A 25,797-nucleotide genomic window follows, 5' to 3' on the forward strand; every position below is an offset into this window, starting at 1 on the left:
GTTACTTATGCATCAGATAGTGCAAAGGATTTCAGTGTTATGCTATCGTGTAGTTTTATCACTTTCTTTTCTCTTAAGCTACTTTTGGAAAATCTAGATAAGAATATAGCTGTTGAAGTGTCCTCATGTGTTGCTATCCCATTCCCTTCTCCTCTTTCCAGAAATGTCTATGAATTATGAGATCAGGAACAAGAAGTGCAGGGCTCAGAGTTGCAAATCTACACTTGAAATTCCTTCTCCGCTACCAAAGAAACTGACTGGAGAGTGCACTGTCAAGAGAGATATTCAGTTTTCACAGAATACTCTGGGGGGAAGTGCTTCTGAAAAGCATGATCCTGGGTCCAGATTCGTCTGTCAGATTGAAAGTTCAAGTCGATCAATTGATGGATCTCTTGCTCATTGCACAGCCAGTGTAAACTGGAAATCCAGAAGCTCTGTTCAGCCCTTTTCATCTAATGTTTTACCTACAGAGGATGGTTTCTTGGATAACAAATTCAATGCTTCAGCTAGCTCCAATTATAAATCAGACTGCCTATTAGGTTCAGGATGGGAGGATAGGTCTCAAACAATTGTAGCTGGCAAATCAACAGAGGTTGCCTCATTTAGGGAGTCTCTTGAACTTGATGACAGTTCAAATGTGATGCATGAGAGTAGGAAACCATTTATGCGGAGCTGTTCTTTGCACAGAAGCCTGATTCATGATGAAACATCTTTGATAGTGATGAAGATATTAAGTTTGAAAAAAGTGATTACAGAACTAAACAAGATCGCCTTGAAGATGATTATAGTGTTGAATTTGAAGTAGTTGACGATGTTAACCAGGTCTTAAATCAAAGGTCTCCTAGAAGCAACAAAATATATTTTGAGAACTTCTCCAGGTGCAAAACTCAGAGTAAGGCATTGCAGAGGTCAGAATTTTTTTCAGGAGATTCAGAAAAATCTTCATTAACCAAGGACATTCTAGATGAAAACGATCATCTTATAGACTTTTTTAAACAGACTGAAAATTACGGTTCTGACCTACCATCTGTCAGTCCAGAACTGTCTCCTCTGCCACCAGATCCTTTTCCAAAGGACTAGATTTCAAGATGTTAATCCTTACATCGCTTAAAATGGGATTGTAACTTCTGTTAAACATGAAGCTGGTGTCACATATCATTTTGGAAACATGGAACATAATCTCATGGTTCAGCTCCTCCATTTTTACCAAGCCAAGAAGAAGTTCTTTGCCACGAGTGAGTCTTCAAGAGCGGCAACAGGAAATAGCATTATCGAAACTGTTCATGATGTGCCACTCATTCCAGGTAATTTGTCCTTGAGTGCTTGTTTGTGTTAATAATAATGATGACAGAAAATGTGTGCAACTAAGTAATGTTCTTGTTCATCGTGCAGAAATTAGAGCTGTAAGGAGACTGCAGCATTCTGCAGTAGCTATCTGCTTGAGCTTCCACAGCAGTCATCCCATCAATGTGATCAATCTTCCACCCCAAGTTTTGGTGATGGTGTATTCTCTGATGAAAGGTGCTTATTTTTGGGGAGGGTTAGGTCTCTTTCCGATATTATCTCAATCAAATATGTTAGTAACTCACACAACCTGATGTTACTCTCTTCAGGTGAAGTGTTAAAATGAAGCTTGTTAACATCTGGAATAGCAAATTACAAACTCAAGAGAGTGCACAAGTACACGTGATGGGGAGTCAAAAGAAGGTAAACGATTCCTGCCATTTGTTCCCATAAAGATATGGCTCTTGGGCCTTCTTAACCCCAAAAGTCAGCTCATGAGTGAAAGATTGCCCAAGTCCATATAAACAGACCACCAGTCCATTCTCTCCCAATGTGGGACTCTAACCTACTCTAATCCCCCATTCACACCTATGGCCCAACTAGAGTGTGGACCGGAAGCCCAATTAGGATGAACCTGACTCTGATACCATATAAAGACATGGCCCTTGGACCTGACTTAACCCTAAAAGCTAGCTCATGAGGGAATATTGTCTAAGTCCATATAAATAGACCACCAATCCATTCTCCAACCAATGTGGGACTCCACACTTTTCCTGAATAAGAGCTTAATTTTTCTAGTTTTGTTTAACCCCAAAAGCTAGCTCATGATGGAGAATTGCCTAAGTCCATATAAATAGACCACCAATCCATTTTCCAACCAGTGTGGGACTCCAACCCACTCTAACAGTTCCTGTCCTCAATAAGAGCTTAATTTTTCTAGTTTATATTTCAATTAATTAGCTTGATTTCTTTCACCCAGTTTTCAAGATTATCTTAGACTGCATCCTTATTAATCATGAAAGCATTTGAGATTACAATGTCTCTTTCTTAGTAACCTAGGCTACATAGTCTCTTTCAAATTCCATCTTGCTTATGTTCTGATCTTTTGATAGAATTGTCATGCCTGACATTTTCGTTCAAATTTTCAGAATTTGCATCAACAAAAACTCAAAGTATATTAGTTTTTTTGGACAAATGGAGGGACTTCTGTCCAGAGTTACAGTTGGGTGCCTTAACTATATCTCAGACGTTTTTGTGACTTCTTCTCTGTTTTGTTAAGATGATGGATTTTCTTTTTCAATATGAGATGCAGAGCGGTACTGGAACAGAGAGTCTTAAGAATCAGGTACTATACTCAATGTCACTTTTGGCATCTTGCATTTTGTTGGTGATTCATTGGTTCCTGATACCATTGATAAAAATTGCCTAGAGGGTGCCAAAGTTCTCCAACAAGTTGATAAAAAGTTTATTCCAATTGTGGGCGGCACAACACTTGCTATAATTGATCAGGTCTATTCTGGCCTTTGTATAGTCCATTATGTCCATTCTTGGTTTCTCATGAATTTCCTTATCAGCATTTACTTTAAAAGTTTGTTTATTTTAGGGATCGTTTGGTTGGACTAGTTAGCAAATATAAATCTCAACGTAAACTTCCGAATAAACAGTATAATATTTGTTGGCCGTGTAAGTAAAAGTGATATCTGCTTAACTATGTATCACTAGGTTATCCACAAGAAAAAATAAGCTCGACATAACTAATGTAGTTTTTGGTTGGCGGTATCTAACCGTTTATTATTAATATCCTCATGACTTATGCGAGAATCTATGTATTATTTTATGCGGGATCGAATATGGAGTAAGAAAACACGTGTCAACAATGCACAAATATGAGTATTTACAGGAAAAAAATTCCTTTAAAGTAGAGAGTCCCTGCATAGCATCACTCGTTTATTATTCACCACATTATTATTTACCACATAACAGTTTTTACATTATTATCATAGCATAAACATTCCCTGTATGACTAATACTTTAACCAAATAATGTCTTACTCTTTTGTATTGCAATTTTGTGATATTACTGAAGAAAATGAGAGTGATATAGGGCGCTTTATCTTTTGTTTCATCACTTTGTGACCGTCTGGTGGAGTATGTGTAGAAACTGAGACCCATGTCAAAATAAATGTGCGTCCCTTTTTACATAGTCAAGGATTGTGATCTTTTGTTTGATTCTAGCATTTATCTTTGTTAAGCATTACACTAATTGTCATGTTCTACAACATGCTGCAAATGAGCGAATTTGTTTGGAAGAACAGCGTGAGAAGGTAATGATTGTCTAAAAACTCATTGATGTTTCATTTCAACTTGGAGTATGTAACTTAGTGAACTATCAGGTCCTATCTGGACAAAAGAGGACAACAACCTATCTTGATTCCAAGCAAGAATTGGTGGTACGTTTATGGTCATCTAATGTGAATTAGAGTTTGTCTTTGCCTTGTGCTGCTTGGCTTGTGGGGAAGTCTTGAAACTCTTTATAATAGGTAACATTGATTTTTTCTTTGACCATGCTTTTGCAGGTCATGCCTGAACTAAATTCAGAACTGGGGTTGGATCTGCAACATCCATTCTCAAGCTTCAGGATCATTTACCATGTAAGTTACGATCTTTGTTTAGATTTTCATCACACAACCAGTCTATGGAACTTGATAAAATTGCCATTAACCAGAAATTCCATTGCACTAAATTATGCAACATTCATTAAAGTTAAACCTAATTCTGAGCATGAAGTTTTATGTTTTGGTTAAAATAGGAACTTAATCCGATTCACAAGCAGCCAACATCTGTCACACTTCTTGCGGTAACATTCTCTAATACTTGTCTCTGTCATATTATACATTCAAAAAGTTAAGTACATGTAAACCATTTGCAAATCAGCCTTTTAGAAGGGAAAAGTATTGTAGTTGTTAATTCAGGATTAGTTGCTCACCTACATTCTCAAACCTTTTACTACACTTTATAGCTTATTCTCTTCAACATTCATATTCCTCCCTCTAAAGGATATATATCTCTCTAAATGTGGAAAACAAAGCATGGCAAGCCCTTCTTCTCAGGCTAGTTATTCCATTCTGAGGTATCAATAGCACAGTTTATATCATTCTGTGCTCCATCTTGTTGAAAGCAAGAATTATTTTTGAGGGTTTAAGCCTTTCAAGTGTCATTTGAGCGCATTGTCTTTGAATAGGTTCATTTTATGTTTTAATTGGGTTTATTATAGCAAGTGAATTATGAATTGTAACTTCTAAGGGAAGAGCTCTTTTGTTCTAATACCATCTGTAACAAGACAATGCTATAGAGGTTCTCTTATTTTGATTTATAAGGCCTTGAAGCTTGAATAGCTTCCAACTTTATTTGGAAAACTATTCATGACATCATTCATGTTTTAGAAAATACTCCATTAGCTAACAAGATTCCCTTTCACGTGTTTCATAAGAAAATGATTGTTTTCTTGATAATACAGGTTCCGTGTATTTTGTCCATTAATCTCTAATTGATGTGGATCTATTATAATTTATTCAACAGGTTAGTCCATTGACACTAACTAGCTCTCAGATATTACTCCTTCATTTAACTCTTAATCTTACTCATGGAATCTTGCTTAAATGCCGTGTCATGTTCTGTGATGGATCATCAATGGAGTACCCCCCATCAGTGAATCTGATCCTGAATAACAAGGCTTGCAGGTGTAAGTTCATATTTAATTTATGAATTTGGAACTACCTTGATGCTCTCTCGCCTCCATTACTGATGTCTTTGTTTTTATTTGTGTTGGAACAATGACTCGGATAGAGTGGAACACTTGCTATGATTGATCAGGACTATTCTGGCCTCTGCATAGTCCATTATGGCCATTCTTGGTTTCTAATGAATTCCTTATAATGCATTTATTTTAAACAATTGTTTCTCTTAGGGATGGTTTGGTTGGACGCATTAGCAAATATAAATCAGCATAAACTTCTGCATAAATAGTATAATATTTGTTGGCCACGTAAGAAAAAGTAATTTCCGCATAACTATGTAGCACTCAGTTATCTGCATTATATAGTCAAGGATTATGATCTTTTGTTTGATTCTAGCATTCATCTTCATTGGACATTACGCTAATTTTAATGTTCTAGAGCATGCTGCAGATGAGCGAATTTGTTTTGAAGAATTGCTTGAGAAGGTAATGATTGTCTAAAAACTCATTGATGTGTTATTTCAACTTGTAGTCTGTAACAACAACAACAATATATAACCCAGTGAAATCCCACAAGTACTTGGAGTCTGTAACTTATTGAATTATCAGGTCCTATCTGGACAAATGAGGACAACAATCCATCTTGATTCCGAGCAAGAATTGCTACATTGATTTTGGTAATAGGTAGCATTGAATTTGAGTCACGTGGGGCTCTTTATAATAGGTAACGTTGACTTTGAGTCTTTGACTATGCTTTTGCAGGTCATGCCTGAAATTGGTTACCAATTACTACACAACTATGCTGACCAAATTCAAAACTGGGGTTGGATTTGCAACATTCATTCACAAGCTTCAAGATCATTTACCAGGTAGTAGGGTACTATCTTTGTTTAGATTTTCATTACACAACCAGTCTATGGAACTTAATAAAATTGCCATCTACCAGAATCCATTGCATTAAATTTCGCAACATTCATTAAAGTTGAACCTAACTCTGAGCATGAAGTCATATGTTTTGGTTAAAGCAGGAACTTGAATTTGATTCACAAGCAACCAACATCTGTCACACTTCTTGTGGTAATATTCTCTAATACTTGTCTCTGTCATATTTTTTTTTTGAGATTGGTAACTGTTTCTATTTCTGTAAATCAGCACATGGGTTGTACTGAAATCCATATTTACATAATGAACTCTAATGGCACTGTCCTATCCCTATAATGTGTCTAAAACCTCAATGATAGAGTCAGTGTCATTAGAGTAAATCTGATTACGCCAAAAACACAGTTTAGAATACATTTCAGTTTTACTTGCTGCATATTACTCTCTCTGTTCTCAAAAACTCTAAGATTTCTCTCTTTCCAAATAGTCCACCAAATAGTAGCAGGAATGATTCTCCAGTTGCTTTTGTTCTTTGCTTGTGATCCTGCATCCTCCCAACTGTGTAAGGCCTCTGAAATTCTACCAGGCATGGCCCATGAGATGTTTTTGAGCCTTAGGAATAGACTCAACAATTGGCCAGTGACCTTAAACCGGATGAACAAGTGATTGACTGTCTCTGTTGTTTCCCCACAAAAAAACATCTAGAACATAGTTGAATCCCCCTCTTCATCAAATTCTCCTGTGTCAACACAGCTTCCTTAGCCAGTAACCACACAAAGCAGGCGACTTTGTGTGGGATCTTGGCCTTCCAGATGTGTTTCCAGGGCCATTTAGGTGCCAGCATAATTGGGTGGTTCAACTTCCTATATGCTGCACTTACTTTGAAAGTCCCTTTACAGTTCCCCAACCACTGCAATATGTCCTTTCCTGTCTTCAAGCCATTAAATTCTTCAATGATGCTGAAGAATTCTGCAACTCTTGGAATTTCCCAATCATTGAGGTGCCTTCTAAATACAAAATTCCACCAATGAGGGGTCCATAGTTCAACTATTGTACTCTGCTGCTGAAAAACCATATTGTGTATATCTGGGAAGAGTGTCTCCGTATTTCCCGCCTCATGCCAGTCCTCCTTCAAGAATCTAGTTTTAGTGCCATCTACCACTTTAATCTTGGTGTTTGGTTCGAATTCATTCCAGAGTGATCTGATGGATTTCCACAAACTAACAGCATAGGGAGTGGTACTTCCTTTGCCATCCAATTGTCACTCTCCTCATATTTTACTTTTATGACTGTGCCCCATAAATTCTGATTATCATTGGAGTACCTCCAAAGCCACTTCATTCTCAAAGCTTTGCTTTGATTCTTCAGGTTCTTTATCCCCAAACCCCCAACTCTCTTATCATTAATCACTTTTTCCCATTTGACTAAGTGATACCCCTTCCTTTCCTTGTTGCCTTACCACAAAAACTTTCTCCTGATGCTGTCCAACCTATTAATGACTCCTGGTGGCTTGTCTCTGTCATATTATTCATTCAAATGGTTAAGTACATGTAAACCATTTGCAAATTAGTTTTAGTATTGTAGTATTGATTGTAGTAGTTAATACAGGATTTAGGAAGTCATGTTAACTATTAGGAAATATGAATTGGGATTTGGAATTATTGGGAATAAAGCTACGGTGAGTAGTATAAATACACAAGGGTTGGGAGAGATTGCTCACCTACATTCTCAAACCTTTTACTACACTTTATAGCTTATTCTCTTCCAACATTTATATTCCTCCGTCTGAAGGATATATGCCTGTCTAAATGTGGAAAACAATGACAAGCCCTTCTTCTCAGGTTAGTTATTCCATTCTGAGGTATCAATAGCACAGTTTATGTCAGTTCTGTGCTCCATCTTGATGAAAGCAAGAAGGATTTTTTAGGGTTTAAGCCTTTCAAGTGTCATTGTGTGCATTGTCTCTTAAGAGGTCCATTTTATGTTTTAATTGGGTTTAGTATAACAAGTGAATTATGAATTGTAACTTCTAAGGGAAGAGCTTTTTTGTTCTAATACCATCTGTAACAAGACAATGCTATAAAGGTTCTCTCTTTTTGATTTATAAGGCCTTGAATCTTGAATAGCTTCCAACTTAATTTGGAAAACTATTCATGACATCATTCATGTTTTAGAAAATACTCAATTAGCTAACAAGATTCTCTTGCACGTGTTTCATAAGAAAATGATTGTTTTCTTGATAATACAGGTTGCATGTATTTTGTGAGTTAATCTATAACTGATGTGGATCTGTTAGAATTTATTCAACAGGTTAGTCCATTGACACTAACTAGCTCTCATATATTACTCCTTCATTTAACTCCTAATCTTACTCATGGAATCTTGCTTAAATGTCGTGTAGGGGGGGATAGGTGTTGTTCTTGTCTGTCTACTAGATGATATCACTTGTTTATTTTTGTTCCATGTTTAATGTGCAATCAAATTGCCAGAAATGATGTGCAACATTATATCTCTTTGTTGGCTCCATTGATACTGATTGTCTTAATCTGATAAAGTTATTTTGTTGTGTTTTTCTAGAATCTCTTATGGTGACTGGTTGGTTCTTAAATTGATATACCTTTTCTCCTCTTAGTATGATGCTCCATTCTAGTATCATTAGTATTTTTTTTTTCAAATGAATATTTTTATATCGCAACTCTATTTCTTTTTTCCATGAGATTTACTTCCTTATAGGACTGTACCTTTTATGTTTGTTATTCTTGTAAGTAGTGTAGTCCTAGTTTGAACTTAAACCAGTTTTCACCAGGTATATGTTGCTATAGGCAGTGGGACTTGCTATGTTAAGGTGGATGACCATGGTAAGTATTAGTTCCCTTGACATTGATCTAATGCACTTTGATGTGCAGAAAGTTTTGCTTAATTTATTATTTTACTTCATCATCTGAAGTTGTACTTTCTTTTGAAGGATCTGGTGTTTCGCGCGATGAACTGGTGTCGATTTTCTGGTGCTTCATTTACAATAAAATACTAACTTGGTCTTTTTTTTTGCCATTGTTTACAGGACGGCAAGTGCTTGTACCTTGGATTTGATGATTGTAGTCAAAATGTCGGTACAACAGGTAATTTTGTATAAGCCTATCTGATACTTGAATGGACTGTTGTTTGCTAATAAGGAGATTTGTTGGGATTTTTCTTGTTGCATTCATTGTTCGTGATGTATTTTATAACCAACCAGTTCGAAATAAGCAAATGCACTCCAAGTACTTTCAGTTTGAATGTAAGTGATGTATTTTATAACCAACTAGTTTTTGAATGCAAGTGATGGTTCATTCAAGCTTTCAGGATACATTTCAGGTCTTGATGTGTACACTATGAAGGTATACAACCCCAAATTGATGGATAAGAGACGTGATAAGTTATCAATAGCAAGTTAAATTATTGTCATTTTCAATAAATATTAAAATATAGCTAGAGAGTTCTATTAAATACTAAAATATTGATATTTTGAAAATTTTCTCTAAATATAATACATAACTTTTTTGTGAAATTTATTTTAGGAGATTATAGGATGTTGATTAGAGGTGTTAATGATTTTTTTTTAAAAAAACCGACTTAATTGATCGATTTGAATAGTAACAAATCAATTTTTTGATTTTTAAAAATAAAACAATGTTTTTTATATAAATTTGTAATCATATGAGTAATTGGATAGGTTTTTTATTTTTTAAAAATTAATCGAAAAACTATTGAACCATACCGAATAATGTGTAAAATATATTTTATATATCAAGATTAAAAATAAATAAATAAAAAAATATTTTAGACCTGAAATAATGAAACTGACCACAAGCCACAATATAATTAACATTCAAAGTCCTAAGGTGAAACCAAATTAATTCTAACATCTCAACTTTCGAGTAGTAACTAGTAAACTACAAGGTATTCCAACGAACTTGGATAACAAGCTACAAGTTATTAGATATTTTTTCTCTCTTATGATTTAAATTTCTCTTATTGGATACATAAATTAAGTAAACTCAGATCTTGACTTTCATGTTGATTGATTTTTTTCCGCTCGTGTGACATAAAATATATTTTATGTCTTTGCTTAATTTTATTTTACACTACCATAATATAATGGGATGAATCTCTAGTCTCAATAGCAAGTTAAATTATTGCCATTTTCAATAAATATTAAAATATAGCTAGAGAGTTCTATTAAATACTAAAATATTGATGTTTTGAAAATTTCCTCTAAATATAATACATAACTTTTTTTGTGAAATTTATTTTAGGAGATTATAGGATGTTGATTAGAGGTGTTAATGATTTAAAAAAAAAGACTTAATTGACCAATTTGAATAGTAACAAATCAATTTTTTGATTTTCAAAAATAAAACAATGGTTTTTATATAAATTTGTAATCATAGGAGTAATTGGATAGATTTTTTATTTTTTAAAAAATTATTGAAAAAATATTGAACCATATCAATAATGTCTAGAGATTTTTTGTCAAATTCATACCAATTATACATGGCAGCGTTCATTATAAGAACAAAGAAAACACTCTAAAAACAAATACATCTAGTGTTCTTATCTTATATACTACTTTATTGGCTTGTTTTCTTGAATACAGCTAATATTCAATAATTATATGACCATATATAATCATGGCGTGTATATATATTAACACCACCTGCGCAGTTAGAACTCACCACCACCATCATATTTTCCCCTGCTTTCCCCCGCTTATCATATACGCTACCGGCGCAATCACCGGATTGCTGTGTTAACTGTTCCGGTGACGATGTCCGATCAAAACCCTAAACCCTAAATCAATTTTCCCGTCGATCTATCTATTGGTATTCTACTGCTTTTCCCATTATCTTGATATTCTTCCATCCATGAAAGGGAAAAAGGAAAATTGAAGAACTTGTTGGCTTTTTGAAGTACATTAGTATTCTCAAATGCAGTGTATGTTAAGGATGTTCAAGAATTTGTTTTCCCGAACTTCATATGCTACCGGCGCATCTTAGATTACTCCACCGGATTAACTGTCCCATTGACGATGTCCGATCAAAACCCTAAATACTACTGCTCTTCCCATTATCTTGGTTTTCTTCCTTCCATTAAAAAAGAAAGACAGAAAATTCGACAACTCATTATTGTCAAATTCTCTTGGAATTCTTGTGTAAGAATAAAACCAAGAACTTGTTGGCATGCATGCATTCTCTTTAAGAAAAATTCAAGAACTTGTTGGTTTTTTGAGGAAATTGTAGTTTTTAAGAATTTATATATTGTCATGGAACATATCAAGGAAATTCAAGAAGTCCTTAAAAAGAAGTAAATTATGTTGTCATTCTCGCAGCCTATCTTAAGGATGTTCAAGAATTTGTTTTACTTTTTTAGGGAAATGGGGAGCATTAAGCGAATACCTGAGGCTATTTGGACAAGGGGTTATCTTGTTGTTGAGGAGTTGGTTTTCAACAGCCTCGAAGCTGGTGCCAACAAGGTATACTAATTTACCCTTTCAAAGTTTCAATACTCTTTATGACTTTACTAGGTGTTGAATAGAAAGATGTGGAGTCCTTCTTGAAGGCCCCACTCGCACAACTCTAAAAAAAATTAAGTAGTTTAATTATAAGAAGTTGTGATTTGTACTATCTTGAATGAAGACACTCAATTGGACAGACTTTCGTAAACGCCCTCACTGGCCATTTTCCTTTACATGGTCTAGACTTTTTGACTTTGATTGTATCTTAAAAATGGAAAATTGTGCCATGTAAGAGAATGGGAAATTTTGGTTCATCCTTTCTGATTTTGTTAATGTTTTGAGGATCAGTAAAGATGGGCTGCTGAGAACATCATAGTTAAGTGACTAACGATGGCAAGTCGTGTTTTCATGTGGTTTTAATCGTTTAGACTAATTGCACCTGCAAATTTTTGTGTTGCTTGCACAAAAGGCAGAGACCAGTGAGGCTCTTGAATAAATTCTTATGTTCCTTTGTTTGCTACTTCTGATGACGTGGGCATATGCCTTACATGAAGATTGATACTATTTTTTTCTCCTCTTAGTATGATGCTCCATTCTAGTATCATAATTTTTTTTCCAAATGAATATTCTTATATCACAACAGTTATTTCTTTTTTCCATGAGATTTACTTCCTTATAGGACTGTTCTTTTTCTGTTAGCTATTCTTATAAGTTGTGTACTCCTAGGTTGAACATTAACCCAGTTTCCACTTTCCACTTTCCACCAGGTATCTGTTGCTATAGGCATTGGGACCTGCTATGTTAAGGTGGTTGACAGTGGTAAGTATTAGTATCTTTTACATTGATCTAATGCATTTTGATGCGCAGAAAGTTCTGCTCAAATTATTATTTACTTCATCACCTGAATTCGGTACTTTCTTTTGAAGGATCTGGTGTCTCACGAGATGGACTGGTGCTGGACTGGTGCTGATGGGAGAAAGATATGGTAATCTTATTGCAAAATGTTGGACTGACATCATCTTTTCTATTGTATTGATGCTGCCGTACATAATTTATTATGCCCGACAATTATGATGTTCATAACTTGGAATGATTGTTATTGTCTATAGGATTGCATGCATTACCTCAACTGATAGGCTGTTTGACGGTTTGTGTTCATTAATATCTTTTTACAGATGTTCTTGTTTTTATTATTTTGTGGTTTACTTGTAATTGAGAAAGCTGGTATGGCTATACACAACACAAAATATTGATGCTTACATTTTGTTTATGCTTTTATTGTAATATGTTCATGCACATCTCAATTCTAGTGCTTCATTTGCAATATATTTACATGTATCCCCCTCCCCCTCTCTTTTTTGGTGCTTCATCTTCTGTTGTGCTTCCTTTTTGTCTGGCCATTTTAACTATGGTTTTGTATGCTTGCTTTACACCAGCGACATCAAAATACAGGCATTCAGATGATATGCATGCTTTCCTAGCAAGCTTTGGATTTAAAGGAGGGGCTCTGAGCTTTATTTCTGACGTTTCTTTTTGGAAATTCCAAAACTCATGGGAGGCCAAATAGATATCGTAAGGTTTTGAAGGCAAAGTTCTTTTGAGTTTTAGTTGGTAGTATCCATTAGGATAGGTATAGCACTACTAACCTGGTCTTTGTTCTTGCCACTGTTTACAGGATGGCAAGTGTTTGTCCCTTGGAATTGATGACTGTATAGAAGATGTTGGTACAATAGGTAATTCAAAATAAGCATACCTGATACATGAGTTGACTGCTGTTTGCTAATAAGGAAATTTGTTGATATTTTTCTTTTTGCAGTCAGTTTTTCGTCATGTATTTTACAACCAACCTTTTTCGAAGGAAGCAAATGCATTCCAAGCATTTCTAGTTTTCTCAAAATCAAACAAGTAAAAAAATATTGATTTACATGCTTTACTTTTAAAGCTGTACTCTGATCTGATTGCTCTTTTGGTTTGCATATATAATCTTGAAGTCCAAAGAGAGTTTTCTTTTAAGAGTTTCCCTTGCGCATCCCAGTGTCTCAGACACTCAAAACTGTTTATATTGAAAGGGTATGTCTTTGATACACTAGCTAACTTAAGGATATTTCCTGTCTGGTTTCTTAGATTTTGTTTATTTGCATGCAGTGAGAACGTCCAGCTTTGCGCACGTGCTTCTCCTTCTCCTTGCCGCTGTTGTCTAGTGGGTTTGGTATTCATCCGAGTTCCCTTAACAAATTGAATAAAAACATTGGTGCATTCAAGCTTTAAGGATACATCTCAGGTCCTGATGTTTACACAGTGAAGGTATACTGGCCCAAATTGATGGATAAAGAGATGTGATGTCATCTTTTTTTTCCCTAACAACCACTGTTTAATGTGCAGGTCCTTCAGTATTTCTGTATGACAAAAGAAACAGAAAACTAATCTTTGGTTAACATTTACTATATCGGATGCTTGTTTTTTACGGTGTTTTTGTTTTCTTTGACCTTCGTATCCAATGGACTACTACATAAATTACTTAATAACATAGCGATGAGTTTTGACAGTGCTTCTGACATTGAGCAGCGAAGTAGATCTCAGATATATCCGCTGTTTTTGTTGAACCTAAACTGCCCAAGATCTTTATATGATTTGACTTTGGAGCCTTCAAAGACCTCTGTGGAATTTAAGGTGTGATTTTTTGTTGGCATTTATGATTTAATTTTGTTGGGGGGTTGGGAAACGAATGTTTGGTTTTACTTTTGTAGAATTGAGTTTGTGTTAATAATTGGTTTAGGTTGTTCTCTGTAAAAATATATTTCAAAATACCTAATCCTTTTTTTTGAGGAAGTGACAAATATTTCTTTGATGAGTGGAGAAGGTGGGAGCACATGTAACCCAGAGGGCTGCGTCTGGTTCCTCTTAGTTTTTGACTGCAGACCATAGACTAGATCAAACTTGAGAACTGTTGCACTTAGGATTACTGAATTTGTTTCAACTGATTACATTGTCTGATTCTGCAGACATTTTGCTATGAACTGGATAGGAAGCTATTGACTTCAATGCCATGTTATTTGTTAAAAGTACTGGTCATCACCTGATGGTTTGACTTATTGCCACAAAAAAAGGAAAAAAAAGGTGGTGTGGGTGTGTGGTTTTTCTCTTTATTGAGGATACTGTCGTGAATCTCTGGATTGAAAGTTACTCTGCTGGTGAGAGCAATTGAGATATCAACATTTTTCTGCAACATCACTTAGGATTCATTTTCTTTGATGTTATTTGTACATGTGGTTTTGTCCACTTCACATTCCCTTCCCTGTAGGCTGTAGTTTCCCCACCTACCTCCCTAAAAGAAGGGGTGGGGGGTGGGGGGGAGGAAACAGATTGTGGAGGGTTTCGCTAGTGGAATAGAGTTACTTATGCATTAGATGGTGCAAAGCATTTCAGTGCTATGACATCATGTAGTTTTTTCTCTTTCTTTTCTCTTAAGAATATAGTTGTTGAAGTTTCCTCTCCTCATCTATTGATATCCCATTCCCTGTTCCTCTTTTCAGATGTACCTTTGAATTATGAGATCAAGAAAAATAGGTGCAGGGCCCAGAGTTGCAAAGCTACGCTTGAGCGTCCTTCCCCGCAGCCAAAGAAACTGAATGGAGAGTGCACTGTCCGGGGAGAGAGATTCGATCTTCGCAGAATATTCTGTTGGGAAGTGCTTCTGAAAAGCACGATCCTGAGTCCAGATTCCTCTTGTCAGAAAGTTCACACTGGTCAATTGAGATGGATCTCTTACTCATTGCACAGTTGGTGTAAACTGGAAATCCAGAAGTTCTGTGCAACCCCTTCCATCCAATGCCAGGTAATTTGTCCTTGAGTGCTTGTTTGTGTTAATAATCAACGATGTTAGAAAATATGTGCAACTAATTAATGTTATTTTCCACCATGCAGACACTAGAGCTGTAAGGAGACTGCAACATTATGCAAAAGCTATCTACTCAGAGCTTCCGCAGCAGTCGTCCCATCAGTGTGATCAATCTTCCACCCAAAGTTTTGGTGATGGTGTATTCTCTGATGACAGGTAATGTTATCAAATTTCTTGGGAGGGTTAGGTCTGTTTCTGATATTATCTCAAATATGTTAGTAACTTACACAACCTGATGTTTCTCTCTTTAGGCCAAGTGTGAAAATGAAACTTGTTAACATCTGGAATAGCAAATTACAAACTCAAAGGGGAGTGCTGGGAGTGCACAAGTACACGTGATGGGGAGTCAAAAGAAGGTAAACCATTCCTGCCATTTGTTCCTGACCTGAATAAGAGGTGAATTTTTCTAGTGCATGTTTCAGTTAATTAGCTTTATTTCTTTCACCCACTTTTCAAGGATTTTCTTAGACTGCATTCTTATTATCATGAAAGCTAGAGACTACAATGTCTCTTTCTAAGTCTCCTAGGCCACAGTCTTTTTCTAATTCCATCTTGCTTATGTTCTGATCTCTTAATAGAATTGTCATGCCTTTCAATTTTTATTCAAAATTTAAGAATTTGCACCAACAAAAACTGTTTATAGTGAAAGGGTATGTCTTTGATACACTAGCTAACTTAAGGATATTTCCTGTCTGGTTTCTTAGATTTTGTTTATTTGCATGCAGTGAGAACGTCCAACTTTGCGCACGTGCTTCTCCTTCTCCTTGCCGCTGTTGACCAGTGGGTTTGGGATTCATCCGAGTTCCCTTAACAAATTGAATAAAAACATTGGTGCATTCATGCTTTAAGGATACATCTCAGGTCCTGATGTTTACACAGTGAAGGTATACTGGCCCAAATTGATGGATAAAGAGATGTGATGTCATCTTTTTTTCTCTTTTTTTCCCTAACAACCACTGTTTAATGTGCAGCTCCTTCAGTATTTCTGTATCCACTTATATCAGTATGTTTTCCTGGCAAAAGAAACAGAAAACTAATCTTTGGTTAACATTTACTATATCGGATGCTTGTTTTTTACGGTGTTTTTGTTTTCTTTGACCCTTCGTAATGCAAATATCAGTTCAAGATTTGTTTCCAATGGACCACTACATAAATTACTTAATAACATAGCGATGAGTTTTGACAGTGTTTCTGACATTGAGCAGCGAAGTAGATCTCAGATATATCCGCTGTTTTTGTTGAACCTAAACTGCCCAAGATCTTTATATGATTTGACTTTGGAGCCTTCAAAGACCTCTGTGGAATTTAAGGTGTGATTTTTTGTTGGCATTTATGATTTAATTTTTTTGGGGGGTTGGGAAACGAATGTTTGGTTTTACTTTTGTATAATTGAGTTTGTGTTAGGTTTTGTTTTGTGATAATTGGTTTAGGTTGTTCTCTGTAAAAATATATTTCAAAACACCTGATCATTTTTTTGAGGAAGTGACAAATATTTCTTTGATGAGTGGAGAAGGTGGGAGCACATTTAACCCAGAGGGCTGCGTCTGGTTCCTCTTAGTTTTTGACTGCAGACCATGGACTAGATCAAACTTGAGAACTGTTGCACTTAGGATTACTGAATTTTGTTTAAACTGATTACATTGTCTGATTCTGCAGACATTTTGCTATGAACTGGATAGGAAGCTATTGACTTCAATGCCATGTTATTTGTTAAAAGTGCTGGTCATCACCTGCTCAGAATTTCTACTTTGTGTACCATATGTAGGTTATGAGAGGAGTGGTTTGACTTATTGCCACAAAAAAAGGAAAAAAAAGGTGGTGTGGGTGTGTGGTTTTTCTCTTTATTGAGGATACTGTCGTGAATCTCTGGATTGAAAGTTACTCTGCTGGTGAGAGCAATTGAGATATCAACATTTTTCTGCAACATCACTTAGGATTCATTTTCTTTGATGTTATTTGTACATGTGGTTTTGTCCACTTCACATTCCCTTCCCTGTAGGCTGTAGTTTCCCCACCTACCTCCCTAAAAGAAGGGGTGGGGGGTGGGGGGGAGGAAACAGATTGTGGAGGGTTTCGCTAGTGGAATAGAGTTACTTATGCATTAGATGGTGCAAAGCATTTCAGTGCTATGACATCATGTAGTTTTTTCTCTTTCTTTTCTCTTAAGAATATAGTTGTTGAAGTTTCCTCTCCTCATATATTGATATCCCATTCCCTGCTCCTCTTTTCAGATGTACCTTTGAATTATGAGATCAAGAAAAATAGGTGCAGGGCCCAGAGTTGCAAAGCTACGCTTGAGCGTCCTTCCCCGCAGCCAAAGAAACTGAATGGAGAGTGCACTGTCCGGAGAGAGATTCGATCTTCACAGAATATTCTGTGGGGAAGTGCTTCTGAAAAGCACGATCCTGAGTCCAGATTCCTCTTGTCAGAAAGTTCACACTGGTCAATTGAGATGGATCTCTTGCTCATTGCACAGTTGGTGTAAACTGGAAATCCAAAAGCTCTGTGCAACCCCTTCCATCCAATGCCAGGTAATTTGTCCTTGAGTGCTTGTTTGTGTTAATAATCAACGATGTCAGAAAATATGTGCAACTAATTAATGTTCTTTTCCACCATGCAGATACTAGAGCTGTAAGGAGACTGCAACATTATGCAAAAGCTATCTACTCAGAGCTTCCGCAGCAGTCGTCCATCAGTGTGATCAATCTTCCACCCAAAGTTTTGGTGACGGTGTATTCTCTGATGAAAGGTAATGTTATCAAATTTCTTGGGAGGGTTAGGTCTGTTTCTGATATTATCTCAAATATGTTAGTAACTTACACAACCTGATGTTTCTCTCTTTAGGCCAAGTGTGAAAATGAAACTTGTTAACATCTGGAATAGCAAATTACAAACTCAAAGGGGAGTGCTGGGAGTGCACAAGTACACGTGATGGGGAGTCAAAAGAAGGTAAACCATTCCTGCCATTTGTTCCTGGCCTGAATAAGAGGTGAATTTTTCTAGTGCATGTTTCAGTTAATTAGCTTTATTTCTTTCACCCACTTTTCAAGGATTTTCTTAGACTGCATTCTTATTATCATGAAAGCATTAGAGACTACAATGTCTCTTTCTAAGTCTCCTAGGCCACAGTCTTTTTCTAATTCCATCTTGCTTATGTTCTGATCTCTTAATAGAATTGTCATGCCTTGCAATTTTTATTCAAAATTTAAGAATTTGCACCAACGAAAACTCAAAATTTCTTAGATTCTGCGATAAAATGAAGGGACTTCCGTCCAGAGATTATAGTTGAGTACCTTAGCTATATCTCTGATGTTTTTGTGACTTCTTCTCTATTTTGTTAAGATGATGGACTTTTACCTTTTCTAATATGAGATGCAGAGCGATACTGGAACAGAGTATCTTAAGATTCAGGATATTATTTTCATTATCACTTCTGGCGTCTTGCATTTTATTGGTGATTCATTAGTTCCTGATACCATTAGTAAAAACTGCCTGGAGGGTGCCAAAGCTCTCCAACAGGTTGACAAGAAGTTTATTCCTATTGTGTGAGCACTATTATTGATTAGGTAGGTCTTTTCTGGCGTTTGCATAATTCATTATGGCCATTCATGGTTTCTCATGAATTTCCTTATAATGCATTTACTTTTAACGTTTGTTTCTCTTAGGGATCGTTTGGTTGGACTCATTAGCAAATATAAATCTCAGCATAAACTTCCACATAAATAGTATAACATTTGTTGGCCGCGTAAGAAAAAGTTATATCTGCATAACTATGTGGCACTTAGTTCTCCGCATAAGAAAAAATAAGCTCGACATAACTAATGCAACATTTTGTTCATTTGCATGCAGTGAGGATGACCTTCTTTGAACACGTGCTTCTCCTTCTCTGTTGCTGCTATTGTCCAGTGGGTTTGGGATTCATCTGAATTCCTTTAACAATTTGAATGCAAGCGATGGTTCATTCAAGCTCTCAGATTCATCTCAGGTCCTGATGTTTACACAGTGAAGGTATACAGGCCCAAATTGATGGGTAAGAGATGTGATAAGTTATCTATTCTACTCTTTGTTTCCGTCACAACCATTGTTTTTTTTTGCAGGTCCTTCAATAGTTCTGTATTCACTTTTTCAGTATATTTTCCTGAACAAAGAAAACTGAAAACTAATCTTTGGTTAGCATTTACTATATCAAATGCTTGGTTTTTACAGTGTTTTTGTTTTCCTTGACCTTCGTAATGCAGATATCAATTCAAAATTTGTTTCCAAAGGACCAATACATGAATTACTTAATAATATAGCGATGACTTCTGAAATTGAGAAGTGAAGTAGATCTCATATATATCCATTGTTTTTGTTGAATCTAAATTGCCCAAAATCTTTATTTGATTTGACTTTGGAGCCTTCAAAGACCTATGGAATTTAAGGTGAGATTTATTGTTGGCATTTATTAATTAATTGTTTTGGGGTTGCGAAATGATTGTGAGTCTTTGGATTTATTTTTGTAGAATTGATTTTGTGTTAGGGCTTGTTTTGTGAGAATTGGCTTGGGTTGTTTTCTTTAAAAAATATCTCTAAACACCTAATTGGTTTTTGAAACTTTAATGTGGATGAAATAAATAGGTTAAAACTGGCTAAACGTCATTATATATTACTAATCGTATAGGATTTCAAAGTATTAAAAAGGAACCCCTGACAGACAAGGCCCATGCGTCCCAACTGTTCCTATAGAACAAAATAATCTCCCATTTTTTATGGGAGAACAATACAAAACCACGTTTTTAGCCTCCTTTGGTTGCAAAACCAAACTGGCCAATGTTATCAAGGATAGGTCATGCATATTTGTTTTACTGATTGGATTGTTGTATTTCTTCATTACAATGTGTTACTGCTTCTAAGGCTGACAATTTGTCCAGTCTTCCTGATTTAGTCTTTTGATTTCTGCGAACCCAATCATTCCTGATCGAATAAGAGCATGGGGAGTCAAGAGAAGTACACACGGTGGGAGTCAAAAGAAGTACACGCGATGGGGAGTCAAAAGAAGGTAAACTAAGCCTGCCATTTGTACCTCACCTGAATGACATCTGAATGTTTGTAGTGCAAGTTTCAGTTGATTAATTTCATTTCCTTCACCTACTTTTCAAGACTATCTTAGATTGTTTTCTTATAAATCATGAAAGCATTAGAGATTACAATGTCTCTAAGTGTCCTAGGCCACATAGTCTCTTTCAAATTCCATCGTGCTCATGTTCTGATCTTGTAATAGAATTGTCATGCCTGACATTTTTTATTCAAATCTTCAGAATTTGCTCCAACAAAAACTCAAAGTTTCTTAGATTCTGAAACAAAATGGAGGGACTCATGTCTAGAGATTACAATTTAGTACCTTAGCTATATCTTGAATGTTTCTGCGACTTTTTTTGTTTGTTTAAGATGGTGGAATTTTTTCTTTTCCAATATGAGATGCAAGCTGTACTGGAACAGAGAATCTTAAGAATCAGGGTACTATACTCAATGTCACTTCTGGCGTGTCTTGCATATTGTTGGTGATTCATTGGTTTCTGATACCATCTAAGTTGCTCGGACTCGGGTGCGGGTGTCCGAGACCGATGTGAATCCGAGAGTCGGATTCACCAAAACCTAAATTTTAAGATTCGAGGATACGAATCCGAGTATGGATAATGGTGCGAGGATTTGGCTAAAAATATTCAATATTATCAAAATATAGTTATAAAGATAAAGATATTCTTCCCCTTAGAAAAGAAAAAGAAAGTCATTGAAGACCTTCCACCAATTATCCTTACAGATCATTGCTACTGTTTACAAAAAGTTGGAACACAACACTTGAATATTTAACATCTCTCTATTTGACTTGAAACATGAAGCAACGAATATTGACCAAGAGGATAAGTATCTTGGTCAAAGCATCTGATGTGGGTTGACCGAATCCCACACGCATCCCGCACCCGCACCCACACTGGTGCGGCAGCAAAAATGAAGAGTCCGCACAACTTAGGATACCATCGATAAAAATAAAAATTGCCTGGAGGGTGCCAAAGTTCTCCAACAGGTTGATAAGAAGTTCTTTTACTATTGTGGCGAGCACTGTAATTGATTAGGTCTATTCTGGCGTTTGCATAGTCCATTATGGCCATTATTGGTTTCTGATGGATTTCCTTATAATGCATTTACTTTAAACGATTGTTTCTCTTAGGGATCGTTTGGTTGGACTCATTAGCAAATATAAATCTCAGCATAAACTTCCGCATAAAAAGTATTACATTTGTTGGCCGCGTAAGAGAAAGTTATATCCGCATAACTATGTGGCACTTAGTTATCCGCATAAGAAAAGCTAAGCTCGACATAACTAATGCAACATTTGGTTGGCGGAATTTAACTGTTCATTGTTCATATCCTTATGACTTATGCAAGTATTATTTTATGCGGGATAGGTTATGGAATAAAAATACATTTGTCAACAATGCATGGATATGAGTATCTACAGGCAAAAATTCCTTTTAAGGTAGATAGTCCCTGCATAGCATTACTCATTTGTTATTCACCGCGTAATAATCCCCACATTATTTTTTACCACGTAACAGTTTTTACATTATTATAACCTCATAAATAACACTTTAACAAATAATGTTTACTCTCTTGTATTGCAATTTTGTGATATTACTGAAAGAAAGAAGACTTATATGGGTGCTTTATCTTTTGCTTCATCACTTTTTGACCGTCTGGTGGAGTATATTCTTGTGTAGAAACTTAGGTTCATGTCAACATAAATGTGCATCCCTTTTTACATAGTCAATAATTATGATCTTTTATTTTTTATTCTAGCATTTATCTTCGTCGAACATTACAGTCATTGTCATGTTCTACAGCATGCTGCAGATGAGTGAATTCATTCGGAAGAACTACATGAGAAGGTAATGATCGTCTTAAAATTCATTGAAGTGTCATTCCAACTTGGGTTCTGTAACTTATTGAATTATCAGGTCCTATCTGGAAAAATGCAGACAACAACCTATTATGATTCTGAGCAAGAATTGGTATGTTTATTTTGATAGTAGGTAACATTGATTTTGAGTCTTTGACCATGCTTTTGCAGGTCATGCCTGAAATTGGTTACCACTAACTGGGTTTGGATCTGCAATTATCATTCTCAAGCTTCAAGATCATTTACCAGGTAAGTTACGATTTTTGTTTAGATTTTCATCACACACCCAGTCTATGGAACTTGATAAAATTGCCTTTTACCAGGATTTTTGTTGCACTACTTTTGCAACATTCATTAAACCTCCTAACTCTAAGCATGAAGTTGTATGTTTTGGTTAAAGCAAGAACGTAAATCTGATTCACAAACAGCCAACATCTGTCACACTTCTTGCGGGTAGCATTCTCTACTTGTCTCTGTCATATTATAGATTCAAAAAGTTAAGTTCATGTAAACCATTTGCAAATCAGTCTTAGAAGGGAAAGGTAACAACTAGTATTCTATTCCAAAAAACCAAACCTGCCACAACATGTTACAGGTTTACTAATTACAGATATAGGAGAGTATCAGGAAGATCTTCAACCCTAAAAGCAAAAATTACAAGGTGCCTAAAGCATTCAGTACTGATTCTAGATCTTCATCTTCTGGATGTTGTTACTCTTGTTCTGAAAGCATCTGAGATTCCTCTCTTTCCACACAGACCACTAAACATTCATAGCTTATTATCTTCAACATTCATATTCCTCCCTCTGAAGGATATATGCCTATCTAAATGTGGAAAACAAAGCATGACTAGAACTTCTTCGCAGGCTAGTTATTCCATTCTGAGGTATCAATAACAGTTCATATCAGTTCTGTGTTCCATTTTGTTAAAAACAAGAATGATTTTTGAGGGTTTAAGGTTTTCAAGTGTCATTTGTGCGCATTGTCTCTTAAGGTCCATTTTATGTTTTAATTGGGTTGATTATAGCAAGTGAATTATGATTTGTAACTTATAACTTATAAGGGAAGAGCTTTTTTGTTCTAAGACCTTGAAGCTTGAATAGCTTCCAACTTAATTTGGAAACGATTCATCACATCATTCATGTTTTAGGAAATACTCCACTAGCTAACAAGATTCTCTTGCACTTGTTTCACGAGAAAATAATTGTTTTCTTAATAATACGGGTTTAGCGCATAGCGGGAGCTTAAGTGCACCGGGCTGCCCTATCTTAATAATACGGGTTTCATGTATGTTGTGCGTTAATCCGCGTTAATCCACTTGATGTGGTTCTGTTAGAATTTCTTCAACAGGTCAGTCCATCGACACTAACTAGCTCTCTCATATTTTACTCCTTTATTTAACTCTAATTTTTGTCATGGAATCTTGCTTATGTTCTTGCTTACATGCCGTGTCATGTTCTCTGAATAATGTATTTGCAACCCTCAACTTATTGGTACAGATGGATCTTCAATACTACCCCCATCAGTGAATCGGGTCCTGAATTTAATTTATGAATTCTGAGCTACCTTGATGCCCCTCACATAAGAAAAAGAGAAAGAACAGGGAATTTGAATCAAAAGCGATTTAAGATACTTTTCTTTACTCCTGATGTCTTTGTTTTCATTTGTGTTTGAACTATAACTTCAATGTGGATAGAGTTGCCTTCAGAATGTTGTCTCATTATTGAAGAGTTGAAGCAGACTTCATTGTGTTTCAAGTGAGGAAATATTTGTGTTGGAACTGCATTTGATGGTATGTTTAAAAGAGGAATTCCATATTATGAATGACTGCAATATCTTTTCATTTGTCCCTCTTTTGCCAACTTGGGTGCTCTGCATGAGCAGATTGCTAAGTTAGGTTCGTGCAGTAGTTCCTCCGAGGCATGGCATGTATTACATCGGTATGAAATCAACCTAGAACGTGCAGCGAAGCAACTAAGATCAGCCGTGTTCTAGTGTCTAAAAGCTCTTGTGAGTAAACCTAATTTGGTTCTTCTTGCTACCTACTAATTTTTTTCTGAAGATATCCCATCAAGCGATCATCAGATTGAAGGATAATTTGGATATGGAGCTCAGTACATCTATATAGATTCAACAAATAAATGTTTGTACTAAATGTAACATTAGCTTTTAGTGGCAGCAGCACTCTTCTTTGAACACACGCACACATAGATACATGCACATGAAAAATAGGAAAAGGGAATGGATTGTACAGTTTCCATGTAAAGTCAGAGTAGCTCACTTTTTATAAAGTGTAAAGAAATACAGGTAGTTTGATTGTAACATTATTCATTTGTTGAGATGGTTAAATTTGTATGTCCCACTCTCTAATCCTCTCTTTTTTGATCCATTATGTAACAATAGTCATTTTTGGATTAAATTATTGATGGCTGCGACATTTTTAAATTAAACTACTAATTGAGTCTATTTTTGTTTAATTTTGCATAGTTTGAGGATATTTTTGATCATTTTGTGAATATAAAAAGATATTATTTTATTTGATTGATTTGAAATTTAAGATTGTTAGAGGAGAGTAATAAAAATTCTCACATGAATTGAGAGAAGAGTGCAACAATAAACAATCATGAAACTAAAAAGGAAAAGAAATTCCCAGTTTGAATTCATTTCATGCGCCAAATACCCACATATGATATATTTAAATTATGCATAATACATAAATATGTTTTTTAATTTGGCCTTATTTCACATTTATCCCCTCCAATTTTGGATATACACAAGTAGGCATTTAAACTTGTATAAAATCAACAAGTAGTGGCAAAATACACGCAGGTGCTACGTAGGACATAAAATTGTCATGTAGGATGCCATATATGACGAATGCGTTTATTTGTTCAAGTTTTGCATAGTTAAAGTGCCTACTTGCGCATTAGTAAAATTAGAGGTCATAGTTGTCAGGTGAAGCCAAGTTAAGGATCATATTTATGTGTTGTGCCCTTAAATTATACATTACTTTCTTATTTTGGTAATAAGTTTCATAATTAGCTAATACGATGAAAGAATCATCTAGGATCAAATATAATACTAATTATTTTTTTTTGTGAAATTTATTTCAGTAGATTGTATGATATTGATGACCTAAGCACCCAATAGGTTGGATGACTTCATTGGTAGGAAAGATCAAAATTATATAGGAAAACAATCTACGCTAAGGTCTCTAAGCAATCACTTAGTGAAAAAGAAAGTGATCGAACAATGACAATTAGGAAGTGTGTGCTTTCGTGATTGAATGTTAGTTGAAACGGACGTCATACAAAAGTTGTAAGATTATTAATATTCAAGTTAAATAAATAGTATTAAATATTTTAGAAGTTTAAAATGAGATTATGGTTGTTTTAGATAGATATATAGATCAATTGCGAATTCAAAATAGAGTTAACTTGAGCTAAGTTCTATATTTAATTTTTAAGAAAGCTATTTAATATGTATAAAATATTAATTAATAATCTCATAACTTAGTATTAAAATTTTGAACCTTAATCTGAATCAACCTATGAAAATTGCACAAGTTAA

General features: G+C 35.4%; 1 protein-coding gene across 7 annotated transcripts in view; it reads left to right on the top strand.

The window, feature by feature from the left end:
- Positions 1 to 25,797, top strand: part of LOC129872092 (uncharacterized) — a 39,687-nt gene that overhangs the window by 6,551 nt on the left and 7,339 nt on the right. The window contains exons 1-22 of one of the 7 annotated variants that reach the window (XR_008762408.1): positions 10,487 to 10,760; positions 11,308 to 11,410; positions 12,160 to 12,211; positions 12,319 to 12,539; positions 12,829 to 12,964; positions 13,068 to 13,125; positions 13,384 to 13,462; positions 13,538 to 13,696; positions 13,775 to 14,062; positions 14,926 to 15,227; positions 15,317 to 15,446; positions 15,542 to 15,646; positions 16,016 to 16,600; positions 17,522 to 17,821; positions 17,911 to 18,039; positions 18,135 to 18,239; positions 19,140 to 19,298; positions 19,388 to 19,459; positions 20,257 to 20,328; positions 22,172 to 22,216; positions 22,399 to 24,019; positions 24,112 to 24,237. Coding sequence is in view for 2 of the 7 variants with exons in the window: in XM_055946962.1 (XP_055802937.1) it covers positions 1,627 to 1,707; positions 2,564 to 2,629; positions 3,677 to 3,733; positions 3,860 to 3,934; positions 4,093 to 4,140; positions 4,863 to 5,025; positions 5,471 to 5,505; positions 5,782 to 5,888; positions 6,048 to 6,096; positions 8,705 to 8,756; positions 8,960 to 8,988 (762 nt within the window). In the remaining 5 variants the exon portion in view is untranslated. Of the gene's footprint in view, positions 1 to 161; positions 1,305 to 1,392; positions 1,522 to 1,613; positions 1,708 to 2,563; positions 2,630 to 3,676; positions 3,734 to 3,859; positions 3,935 to 4,092; positions 4,141 to 4,862; positions 5,026 to 5,470; positions 5,506 to 5,781; positions 5,889 to 6,047; positions 6,097 to 8,704; positions 8,757 to 8,959; positions 9,018 to 10,486; positions 10,761 to 11,307; positions 11,411 to 12,159; positions 12,212 to 12,318; positions 12,540 to 12,828; positions 12,965 to 13,067; positions 13,126 to 13,383; positions 13,463 to 13,537; positions 13,697 to 13,774; positions 14,063 to 14,925; positions 15,228 to 15,316; positions 15,447 to 15,541; positions 15,647 to 16,015; positions 16,601 to 17,521; positions 17,822 to 17,910; positions 18,040 to 18,134; positions 18,240 to 18,668; positions 18,694 to 19,139; positions 19,460 to 20,256; positions 20,329 to 22,171; positions 22,217 to 22,398; positions 24,020 to 24,111; positions 24,238 to 25,797 lie in introns of those variants that run through there. The other 6 variants (XR_008762407.1, XR_008762409.1, XR_008762411.1 and 3 more) reach the window with 6 other exon arrangements.

This window comes from Solanum dulcamara, chromosome 11 (genome assembly GCF_947179165.1).
Source record: "Solanum dulcamara chromosome 11, daSolDulc1.2, whole genome shotgun sequence".
Lineage (NCBI taxonomy): Eukaryota > Viridiplantae > Streptophyta > Magnoliopsida > Solanales > Solanaceae > Solanum > Solanum dulcamara.